Source organism: Camelus dromedarius, chromosome 19, assembly GCF_036321535.1.
Source record: "Camelus dromedarius isolate mCamDro1 chromosome 19, mCamDro1.pat, whole genome shotgun sequence".
Lineage (NCBI taxonomy): Eukaryota > Metazoa > Chordata > Mammalia > Artiodactyla > Camelidae > Camelus > Camelus dromedarius.
In genome coordinates, this window is record NC_087454.1 from 24998730 (window position 1) to 25011846 (window position 13117).

The 13117-nt window shown below is 40.1% G+C and overlaps 1 protein-coding gene across 2 annotated transcripts in view; it reads right to left on the bottom strand.

Annotated features, from left to right (window-relative positions):
• Positions 1-13117, bottom strand: part of BTBD9 (BTB domain containing 9) — a 342598-nt gene that overhangs the window by 78330 nt on the left and 251151 nt on the right. For both annotated transcript variants that reach the window (XM_064476456.1, XM_064476455.1), the window contains one exon: positions 11897-12086. In XM_064476456.1, the coding sequence (XP_064332526.1) occupies positions 11897-12086 (190 nt within the window). The remainder of the gene's footprint in view (positions 1-11896; positions 12087-13117) is intronic.

Consider the following 13117-nt stretch of genomic DNA (forward strand, 5'->3'; position numbering starts at 1 on the left):
AATAAAGGTATAGTTGAAGGCTAAGCTTAGTCCAGAAATGTCTAAAATCTCTTTCTTCTGTTGAAAGTGTTTCAGCAGATTTTCATGCAGCAAACTCCACACGGAGAGTTTAGATTCTGCTGTAGTCCGAATCCCATCTTTGTTATGTAACAACTGTACTGATGATTCTTGGCTTGCCTTTCACCCCAAATATCTGATATTTCTGCTAAGAATCAAAGAACAAGAAAAGAAATGGGAAAAGCGGGGAGAGAGAGAAAGAGAATGGAAGAAAAAGAAAGAGTTTCAATTAAAATTGAAAACCTGAAAACCATTCCCAAACCCTCTCTATTCCTGGAACCAATGACGTGCACAGGAGCTACAGTCCCAAACTCCACAGTCATGATCACCAGCCTCCAGATCTCTAGTAAAGAGCACGGAAGTAGTAGGGTAGGGTGAAAAGTTACAGAGACATTTAAAATCAATAAACAACAACACACACACAAGTTACATAGTCGTGATAAGGCAGTTAATACAACAGCAATAAAATAATAATATATCAGTTAGAGACGAAGATGACACCACAGACTAAACCACACCAATTAGGGAGACAGTGCTGTTTACTGGTCACTACTGGGAGAAAACACATTTCTAGGATCAATCTCTCTGCTATTTCTCCAGCACTGTGATTATAAAAAGCATCTTATAAGATACCTGACCAGGGCTATGACCACAGAACAATAAAAACCTTAGAGTGCTTAGTGTTTTAACAAAACTACTCATTTGAAATCCTTAATAAAACCAATTTTAAATTGGTGACTCTATTTAACATATTCTTCCCAAATTGTTCCACATAATCACCATGAATTCTCTAATTTTTCTTTGAGTCCAAAATAGACAGTTAAGATCTCACTATAGTGAACACAATCATGACAAAGCCATTTACCTGTTCTACCAAGAATGCTATTATCAATATTGTTTACCAGGTTAATGCCAACTCTCAAACAATTCTCTACGATAATGCTTTATCTATTTCTAATAGGACTGCTATGAATTTCCTAATAAAAACACTACTTGATTACAGATGCTTTATTATTATTTTAAACCTCAGGGAAGAAATGAATACAGGAGGTTAGACATCAAGAAAAGAACTGACAAGGGTATGCATTAGACATCAGGGACTTTGGAACAAGATCCATTATCTTAGACCACAACTACCCCTTCCCACAAGGTTCTTGAGGTAAGTACATGCCAAGGGAAGTCCTCGCAAGTGAGAAGCAAAGGGGTATTTTGTTGTTAGTAGAATTTTCGGCCCAAAACTCTAATGTAAAAGGCACAGGACATAGAGCACTCCCTTTTCCCAAGTAGGTTATGCCTGAATCGGTTCAACCACTGTAAGCTAGGAGGCCTGTTCTGTCCCTTCTTCTACACCCAAAACTTACTCTTGGTTCTTACCATTACGATTCAAGGAAGGATCAACTAATACACATTCTAATACCACTAAAACAGAGTGGTCGCAGGAGAGATCATGGTCCCCTGCTGCCTACACTGAGCTATCTCTGGGCTGAGGCAATAACCTTACTCTGGCTGCCCTGAAAGATAAAAGTGGCAGTAAGAATGCCCAAGGAAAGCAAAGAATGTGTCTGCTTGCTGTGAGGACCAAAGAGAAAAGTGAGAGATCGGGGAGAGGCAGGAACAAAGAGGGAAGGCAGGGCCTCTTTCTAGCAGAATCTGTCCTAGCCCATGCTACTTAGGGCCCAGTAGAAGACAAGAGGCATAAGAAGCAATTCCACTGAACTGTGGCCTACTCTCACTCCTGCAAACTCACCCATCTGATCAGCATCTCCCCTAAAAGGAACCAAATGCTTTGACCAGTTTGGGGAAGGAGTGAAATGGGGAAGGGGAAGACACCAAGTGGTAGGAAAAGCAGAGGGTATTTTAATTTCTTCTCCCAGGATCTATCGTGGTATTGCTACACTCACCCTCCCACTCACTGTACTTCTTGTTTCGAATGTTCCAAAAAACCAGAAACATTCACTGTAATCTTACAGAACAAAATATCACATTCCAAGAACTTAGGAGGAAAAGACTGGAGGTCAGCCTTTAACGGACAGTTATCGCCCAAATCCCCTTGGAAAGTCAGGGGTCTTTGAATGTATTTTTTTCATTCTATGGCTGATGGGCATGACTGTTTTAATTCTAGATCTTAAAAATGGAAAATGTTATTTCCAGCAAAACTTTAGGCATAATTAATCTACCATTACAAAATAACATGAATATGCAGTGAAGTTTCTGGTATTAGAACTTTACATGTACAGAAGAAAAGTCAAGTCCCTATAACCCGGTTAGGTAAATAGGTATTTTGGTTAATCAAATGCATCTGGTTAACAGATTCCATATAGATTATGAATTTTAACAAAAATTCAGGTATGTTTAAAATATTCTTAACTAGAGTAAAACCACACCCAAAATGTATTCTCCTGTTGATCACTCTGAGGACTCTTGGGATCTTGTCTGCCTCCCAAACTGCATTAGGTACACCTATTATCACTGTGCTGGTAAAACACAAAGACCAGTTACAGTAAGTTAAATGTTAGTGGTTTATAACAGAAACTTTCAAGAGGTAAATTTCACAAATAAGAAATCAAACACATAAAATCAGAAATGCTTCTTGTGTGGATCAGAATTACTCAGTAAGCAGATACAGATTTTTAACTTACAGAATATTTTTTGAAGCTGAGAATAATATAAACTACAATTATTATATTTTAATGTTTTGAATACATCTAGAAGCTGTAGGCTTAGAGGGCATCAAAAAATGAAAAAAAAAAAAAACCCCTAATGAATTAGATCCTTTTAAATGAGCAGATTTAATGGTATATGAATTATATCTCAATAAAGCTGTTAAAAAAAAAACTCAAAACATGAAATACAGAGATTGATAAAAATTTCAAAGTAGATGTGAAATGTCCAGTGGGGGGTAGGGTTCTGTGGCAGAGTTGATGACTGGATGAGGCAACTCCTTACCATGACCCTCAGTGTCTTTGCCAAGCGTGCTAGCCTGACTGCATGACATACTTTTACCTAATAACTAACAGGAAGTCAGCTAGGTGGGGCTTCAAATAAAGCTTCGGCTTCTCCTAATAAAAAGAGACAGATCTGGCTGGCAGGGCTCTTTATCCTTTTACCTCTTTGCCCTTCTCCTTATTCCTGCCCAAGTTTAACATGGTAGTTAAAGCCGTAGCGGCTCTCTTGTTTCTCTGAGGCAAAAATAGAGGTAGAAAAGACCAAGAAAATCAAAGAGGCTCACTGGGTTGCAAAACCAATACTAGAAGCCACCCACCTGTAGACTTTTTCTTATGTGAGACCAAAAACAAACAAATAAACAAAAGCAAAATAAAACAAAAAATATTTTTTAAAACATTTAAAAAGTCTTTCTTAATCAGGTTCTTTGTTATTTGCAGCCAAATGCAACCCAAATGCAAACTCCTTTGGAGCAAATGAGGGCTAGTAATAAAAATAAATGTTGTCAATCTTAGGAAATTAAGGGTGGGTTGAACCAGAAGGTCCAATACCTTCTCTCATTTTCTTTTTACGGACGTAGGAGGCTCTGTAGGACTGTGCAACAAATTAGAACCTTTGAAGGTAGTTTTAGTACCAGTTATATCACCATGTTCATGGTGGAGAGAGAGAGAAGTAAAGTCATACAATAGTATCTTCACATCTTAAATGGAGACAGTGAAGCAGCTAAAACTCCAGAACTACTGAAAAACACAGCAACTAAAAGGACCATTAAATTGTATGGAAAATCTAAACAATCTTGAATGGTGCTCAGTTTCAGTAAAAGGATAATGTGGCAAGGCTGGTAATGTTATAATCACTGAGGGACACAGTTTCAGACATCATAAGGTGAAGGGAAGAAAGAGGATCTTTACTGTTAGTTCTTAAGGGCACAAGGAAAAAAAGTCCAGGCAGAAGTAAAAGCACACTCTGCACTTATCTATGTAACCAATATTCCTTATACTGAATCTGATACATTGTTGAAAGAGGTAACACAGCAGGAAAAAAGAAAAATGATTCCTCAGCAGGATCTGAGGCCCTGAGTGTCCAGGAAAGTTACTGAAAGGAGTCCTTGAGGGGCACCAACCAGCCTGTCATCATAATCACTTTTCCTAAGAGGAGGATAAAGAATGGGGGTGAATGGACATGGAAGAAGCAAAAAGAAGTGGTGGCAGTTTTTCTTGATTTCAGTACTTCCACTTGTTTCTAACTAGAGATACAAGAATGTTTTGGTCAAGTACCTCTGTGGTTACCAGTTTACAAAGGGCCAAGCTTGTGGAGTTTGGGAGTCAGGTGGGAGGGAGAGATACACTGACATCAGGTGTTACCAAGATGCACCAAAAGCATCCTACAAGGTGACAAATTTGGCCTCCTGGGGGAAAAAATCAGAGATTTCTGATTTAAGAGTACCAGAGAATTGAAAGTTTTCAAAGATAGATTACTGTTCTGGATTAATTCAAGAACTAGTTTCTTAAATGACTGTGACCCTTCATCAGGTTTCAGAATAGCTTCATTTACTTAATACTCAGAAGATAGATTCAAGCAATCTGATGTATTAAATATGTAGAAATTTCGGTCAATTTGCTGAAAGTCCTAAGCTTCTGTTAGCCCTCACGAGAACAGCCACACTTCTGTGACCCTGTAAAGGTGATCCCGGGGGAGCAGTGTGTAAAACAGCTACCAAAGTAAAACCACAGAAGGAGGTTAATACTTGCCATTCATTTGATCTCCCAAGGTGAATGATTCTGGTTTTTAAAATGATTGTGTAAAGCACTATTGGTAAAGTGAGCATTTGTTTTAGAGGCGTCTCAAATAACAATTCTGGATAATTATTAAATATACATTTATGCATAAAATATTGGGTCAAATGGGACTGACACCCTCTGTAAAAATGTCTTCTTGATGGGTTAATCTTTGAAAACTGAAAGGATTTTTCCTTTCATGTGTTCAGCTGTATTTTATGACGACTAGTTGTCAAGTTCTCTAATCAAGAGAGATGAACAGTTGATGTGAGGTAAATTAAACACACACACACACACACACACACTTTGGTAGGGAGGGCATTTAACCTTTCCTGTTTCTCCAAAGAACATCTGAATTCTAGGCCCTCTCCTGTATTTTTAACAAGCAATTTAGTTGCCATAGCAATACTTCCTGGTCTTGAAATGCCTCTAGGATGGAACTGGCTGAGACACATTCACCATTCCCCCATTCTGCTCTCTGTTTCCAGGCTCTAGCATTTCTGGTCCCCTTTGTGTTCACAAAGTTCAGACTCTAGCATCTACTGAGAACCAAAGATATAATTTTTTATTCAACAATTTTTCTAGGAACCAGAGTTCTGAAGGTGATAAGAGAAGACTTTAGTGCGATGCAGATAGGCTGTGAGAGAAACAATGTTTGGTAAATAAATCATGAATCAGCGAGACAGGGACGAATTCCTTGTTTCAGGGCTGTGACAGACGATGCTTAACATGACTGATATGAAGCAAATTTTGTAAAATATCTTTCCAATTGTGACTAGAATTATAGGCAATCTTAATCCAAGCCAAAGGATGTTTTAGATGTTTGTTGTATTCTTTAGACTACAAAAAGGGGAATTTTAGCTCTCTAGGCTGCAAAGAAGACTGTCCTAATGTAAGTAAGTGTGTGCCTGCCTGTGCATCACTCAGACAATGAAATGGAAGCCGCCCAGAATGTGAGGCCAGCGTCCTCACCTGTGCGCGTGTCAGTGCCTAACACCAGAATTCCATCTTAGTCATTTACTGGAGATGCCAGATCTTTAGTAGTTTCCTCACATACACTTAGATCAGACACTGAGCAAATATGATGTCCAATTTAGTTGATAGATAGAACTCCCTTTAGTTGCACTAACATACTATGTTGTCAGCTCAGTCAATGAGTGTTTATTGAGTACTCACAGCACAGAGTATGTACCAGGCACTTGGAAATCGTTGCGAAGACCCAAGTCCACCTCAATCCTACAATCACTGACTTCAACTCGACATTATCTGTGGTCCTATAAGAACTTGAGGACAGCACAGATGTAGAAAATACTCAAATAAGTACAGAACATCATTTGAGTCATTAGCTTCCATTCCTCTCCCCACCCTTATGGACTAAACCTTCATTTGGAGATATTAAACAGGACATAAAATTGAATGGTTTGAGATTCCTCTTTTCCTTTCCCGCGCCTATCCTTTGGGAAGGAAGTGGAGCAACAGTTTAGCAAGTGGTCAGCAGTGGGAAAAAGGAAAAATAGCAATCAAAACGGGGTCTCAGTAATTTACAAACTGAATAGATAATCTAGAATGGTTGCAGCCACACAACAGTGAAAAGGCAGCTGAATTGGGCATGAGCTTAACAGCTCACAGAGAAGAAAAACTAAGCCGTGATGAATAAGGACCACAGAGACTTATCTAATTTTTTTTAAAAAAGGATCAACTTGCTATTGCTTTGTTTTATCTATGCTTAATAACTGCAACACATAAACTGATTTGTGGTTCAGAAATTCTGTGCCAGATTAACTTTTGTAAATTGTAGAACTGGTTTTTTTCCTCTTGCAAAATAAAAACCTCATCTCCACAGACTAAAGAGATTATGAATACCCACCAAGCACATACTTTAGGCTAGATCATTTTGTTCTAACATAATATATTCATATAACATTTTCTAACTGAGGAACTAAAAATATTTAGTCATTAACTCCTTAATCCTCATAACACCTGGAGAGACCATGGTTTACTTAGTTGCATCTATCTGTGCTGTTTCATCTTCCAACAGCCTACTTACTCACAATTAGGTTAGTTAAAGCACTGTGGGTATTTTACTCACAGTATTGCACATATCAATTACAAAACTGTCATTTTCAAGCTAATGTAAGTATTGTTAATTTAATTGGCTATCTTATAATTAGGATTTCAACAAAGCACTGTCATTTATTAGCTGAAAAAGACTGGGTGATAGGTGTGCTTAATGCACAGCATATGTTGTGAGTTCTCATACTAACCTGAAAACACTTAAAAGGAAATCATGATTAGCAAGTAGAAAGATAATAAGTCTTAAACTAAGGCGACAGAGGGACTATAAACTAAGACATTAGGTAGATTTGGTTAGTTATTATGACTCTATCCTGGTCTTTTTATGTGGTCAGACCCCTGAAGATTTCCTGTTATTTAAATTTTAATGTTTTTAAAATGGTATGAAAATGATGTAATTACTACTCAGTTACCCGCTTTTTAGGCACATTCCAGGCAGTTTCTTTTTCTTTCAAATAAAATGAGTACCCTTCCCTGTGCCTGTAAACCTAGCAGCAGTGGAGACAAACTCCTTTATTTCCCAGTTACACTGCCTGCTCTGGCTCTTGGGAAAGAGAAAGAAATGTTGAAGATGGGGAGAGAGTTTCCTGTACACTGCAAGGCCTAGGACGCCTCCTGCTGTTTCTTTTCTGGGAGTGGCTGGATAAAGGCAGGTCAGGAACAAAGAAGGTGGCTTCTAAAGGCAGGACCGCCTCCCCAGCTCTGCCCCTCCTCTCCTCAGCAAGGAAAACTCTCCTCTAATGGTGCTGGTGAAACACTCGGATGGGTTTGTGGCGGTGGGTGGGATGATGACTGAATACAGAAACAGCAACAGAACATCTGAGGGCTATCTTCCCTGAAAGTTACCTCCATCGCCTTGCCTCTGACTCTCCCCTCTCCCTCTGCTGCACCACCTTGGCCTCCTTTCTGCTCCGCAACCTGCCAGACATGCGTGCTCCACCACGGGGGGCCTCAGCCCCCTGCCTGGGCAGCTCATCCCCCAGGTCCCCAAATGGCTTGCTCTTGCCATCCTTCAGGCTCTGCACAGTGAAGCTTCCCTGGCTGCTCAGTCTAAAACTTCACCCCTAGTCCTCCCTCCTGATGACTCCATCTCTGAAATACCTGACATACTACAAATAGTGTTGTTTACTGGTGACTCGCCACTGCCCCACCCCTGCCCAGCAAGAGTATCAGTTCTATGAGAGCACTGATGTTTGTTTTCTGTATTCAATGTTGTATCCTCAGTGTTTATAACAGTGCCTGGCACACAGTAAAAGGCCCAAAAGGCTCCATAAATGTTTGTTGGATGAATGAATGAAAATGAGGGAGAGGAGGAGATGGTCAGAGATCATGTTTCAAAGTCGGCCTTTCCAGGATACCACGAGGGTATTTATTAGTACTAGACATACCAGTAGGATTAGGCTCCCACTGACTGTGGTGAGCTGTGGGCATCGTCTGTCAAGAGAGAAGCTATGCTTGCCCACCCAGCCATAGGGTAAATGCTCAGGAAAGGAAGAAATGGTTTCTGTGGATGAAAACAGCCCAACAAAAGAAATCTCATCTACAAAATAATTCTGTCCTCTCTTGGGAATGAAGAATTCAGTGATCAAGATAATTCATCTTTGAGACCTCTGCCTTTGGTGTCCATCCTCTACAAAGAAACCTGAACGTTTAAAGTCAGTGCACTTTGGGACTGGGCGCCCAGAGGAAGGGCTTCCAGAGTTGCCAGACCTCCTCCCTCTCAGACGGAGAAAATGTTAGTCACTCGGCTCTGCCATGCTCTCCCTCTAGGTGTTGACTCAGAATCACTGGGCTCCTTCGGATAGTGACTAGGAAAGCAAGTCAGTCATCACAAGCAATAGAAGCTGTGGGTCAAATGTCACTGACTAATCAACCTGTCACTTGTCAATTACCCATCCCCATGAAGAGATGCCACTGATCTAGTTTCCTGTCAATAGACATCTGTCGGGCACATCAGCTGCTGCTAACCATGGCCTGCCAGGGTATCCAGCATCGTCCACAGGCATTGGCGGTTAAGAAATCCCTCTCCCCTTCTTCTTGATAATGTCACAGAAGAGGCAAATGCAGTTCCTGACAACATAATGCTAGCTTCACAGAGACGTGTCTCTTTGAGCGCTGAGCCAGTTACATGGAGCTTCAGCTGCATGGATTTTCTCACTGCAAAAGCAATAGCTGGGTTTAAGGAAGCTGGAGGCTTCACACTGTGCCGAGATAACACAATTCTGCCTTCGGTGGTGCTCATGCTCATCATCCCCCCTCTGAGTCAGGAAGAGAAAAATTGTTTTTGGGAACCATCTTCATTCCACATTTAAAGAAAACCAAATGGGCACTCTTCTCTCTCTTAAGCTCTGGTGACACCTTTTTCTGGAGCTAGATTCAGCATCCCCGATTCTCTGAGTAGAGCTAGAGGCCAAGGTAGCCCCGCCACACAAAAAACCTGTTTGTCTCTCTGAGTTGTCACCTTGGCAACGACCTCATGAGGTCCCTGCTGGATCTAAAATTCTAGATCTCCTACTGTACTCACTATAATTTCCCCTTCTATCTTGATAGACTACCTCATCTGCACTTTCAGTCTGTCAAGGGACACTTATTCTGAGTTGCCAAAGGCTTTTGTACCAGGTGAGGCTGGGAGGAGGCAGCAAGTAAACAATTATAATACAAGCATGACAAATGCTCTGACAGGAATTACATACAGAACATGTGGGATCATTGAAGAGGAGAAGTCTAAATCAGTCCAGGAGGTAACAGAAGGTTAGGGAAGCACTGCCAGAGGCAATGGAGTCTTCAAAGGGTTTAAAAGCCAGGTAAAAATGGGCAATGAGAAGGTGGTGAGAGACACATGCAATGAGAACAGTATGTTCAGAGCTGAAGGCACGGGGTAAGAGAGGCGAGACACACGTGCCAAACTGCAAGTAGCTGGATACCTGCAGGCTGAAACAGCACGTGTAGGGGTGGGCGGAGAGGCAGGAGACAAGGCTGTAGTCAGGTCATTCTTAATGCCTCTGTCTGAATTTCCTCCTGAAGGCAAACAGTAACCATAAATCCTCTTAGGAAGGGGCATGACAAAGGTACAACTGTGGTAAGGGCAGTGGAGATGGGGAAGAGAGGAAGGATTTGTAGATATGTAGGAGCTGGTACTGCCAGCTCACTGGCTGAGTGGGGGAGGTGAGGGAAAGGAAGGAATTTAGGAAGACTCCCATGTTTCTGGCTCAGCAGATGGAGAGATGGGCAGTACCACTGAATGAGAGGAGGAAATCACGGTATGAGGCAACGTGAGCAGGGAAAGGGGAGGAAAATGGAATTCTAGATGCACATGGAACATTGTTAGGTGGCTGGGGGAGTGGGGGGATGGGGGACATGTGGGGTAAGTAGACAGAACACACGGGATATTAAAAGAGAGTGGGCAGAGGTGCTAAGCTGCCAGTTTGCTTCCATCTTCACTGGCAAGAAGACTGGTCTTCAAATCAGAAATGGCAGAACAAACATAATAAAGAGAACATTGAAGCCCCAAATAGGTGAAGTGAGAGAAAGAGAGTCAATTTAAATGATTTCAAGTCCCCTGCTTAGATGAGTTACACACGAAGCCTGCTGAAAGAAATTGCAGATGTAATCTCAGAGAAACGACTGGTAAACTTCAAGAAATTGTGGAGACTATAAGACAAGAGGAGGACAACTGTTTTCCAGATTTTCAAAGTGAAGAGAAAAAGACTATAATGGGAAATATTCAGAGAAGTTTCACACCATTTATGACAAAAATTCTAGAATGGCTTATTACATAGATAGCTTATAATTACTTTAGTTAATGCACACAGCTGAGAAAAAGCAAGGAGCGGGTGTTGTTTGCTATCTGACGGAAGTTTGTTTGCACTGGTAGTTTGTCCAGACTGATTGTGGCCTGTCTCCTCTCCTTCCTAAGCACAAAGTGAGTTGTCTGGCCTGCAGTATGAACTCAAGCTTCTCTATCTGTGATTTGTTGCCTGTGGTACTCAGCCTGTATGTGGCCCTTTATGAAAACAGACTGACAATTTAAATAAAGAAATTCAAAGTCTGAATTCTCCAAGAAATCCAGCATCACCTGTCAGGGTACCCCAGGGAACCGACAAGCAGCATTAACCTCTGTAGTTATTAGCCTAACATCAGTAAACCTTTGTCTATTAGAATCCTACTACCTTATTTTTTGGTGCTATTTTTTTCTTTACACATACTCACTTTAAAGTGAGAACAGGAAACAATAAAGCAAATGTGATGGAGCATGATGGAGGGAAGGCAGCCATGTCTTACCAACATGTCTATTCCTGGCAGGCTAAGATATAATGTAAAATATGTACATTAAAATATATATGTACACATACACACACACACACACACACACACACAACATTAGTCTTTCAGAGACCTTCTTAGAACCTTAAAAAAACAAAAAAGGCAGCCTATTCAAGACCCAGATGGCTCTCCTGAACTAAAGTAAATCCTCTGGGGGATGTCACCAGTCTCACATTTTACAATTATATGATCATACAAATCAAGCAATATTGGGTTAAAGTTCCCTTCATAAAACAAAACAAAGCAAAACATAATGAAAACCACAACCAAAATCCAAGACATGAAGACTCATATTAAAAAGATCTTTTAGAACCAGGTCTCATATTCAGATCTGTTTGGTTAATATACAGTCATTTATTAAAGCTGAAAATGATTTTTGACTCTGTATAACCTCTTTTGACATTATCCTGTTAAGTCCCTAGCCAATACAAAGTGAGACTTGACTAGGAGGTAAGCTATATCCAGGATGAGGCCCTAGTCCTCTTCCTCCACAAGCCTAAACCAGTCCCTCCACAAGTCTAATTTTGGTGCATCTCCTCACCAGAAAATCCAAACAAGCACCTTGTACATCTTTGTCCCTTCCTTTCCATCCCCCTTCTTGATATTTAGAGCAAAGAACAGAAGAGTATCTTCACTGAAGTTGCTGGGATCATCAATATGTCAAAACATAATTGCACGTGTGTTCCATTTTAAAAGGAATGAATGAAAAGGAATCTTCTTACCGTATTGACCCGATCATGTATGGCTGTGCCAGCTGAACCACAATTGCACCACTTCCTAGCTGATGACATGTGTAGCCAGAATCCCAATCATAATTCTTGGTGTCCCCGTTCAACAAGGCATTTCGGCTCCGACTGACTCCTTCAATCACACTGGCACAATCGGCAATTGTTGCAACATTCTCCATGGGAACTGTGAATCCAACACAAGATTCAGCATCAAGATAAAGAAGCCAAATATATCACAATAGTGTGCTATGAACAAAATTAATTACTATCAACGATAAAACAGAATTAGAGCATCTTGATTATCTCAAGTTATGAACACATTTTCCACGCCCAATAGCTTTTTAAAAAGTTGAGCCTAAGGTTGGAATGAACCAAACTACATATAGTAATCAGTCCTAAAGAATTTTATTATAAAGAAACATGATATCCTATAAAATACAGAATGCATAAATACACTGCAAAATATTACTACAATGGGAAACCACACAGTAATTGAGATTAATGAACTACAGCTATATACAAATGAGTGAATCAAAAAACAATATTGAGTGAAAAAAACAAGGCACAGAAAAATATGGTGTATGAGTTCATTTACACAAAGTTTTTTAAAAAGGCAAAACTAAAAATTTACTCTGTTTAGGAATACATGCATAAACACAAAACTAAAAAGGAAATTCAGGGAAATATTACACTAAATCCAGGATTATCTGTCTGGGAAGAGGGGAGATGAAATCTTGGAGGGGCTGCAAAACTACAGGTCTTGTTCTATTCTCAAGCTAGGCAATAGGTACACAGACACATGTTTTATCAGTATTCTCTAAAGTGTACATATTTATTACACTTAATTTGTTTAAAGTAGCTTGATATATATGGATTCAGTATTTCAGAATTCACAAAGCAGGAAAACAACCCAGGACATGGTATCAATCCCTTTTCAGAATATACAGTTGCCTTCAGGCATGATTCATTTCCCATTTTTATTTGTTTACTATTCTGAGCATTTCAACACATATGCTTGTCTCTTTGTTCATGAACTGCTGTATTTTGAAACACCAGCTGTTTTGATTCTGAGTCTCTCTATATACATCAACCTGTTCATTTATAAAAGTCTAGGGTTTCCACAAAATGATAGCTGTCCAAAAATGATGTAAATTCTCTAAACACTGAGAAGAGAATGATAAGAGGTGAGGGCCTTTTAAGTCCCTTGGGACCTTT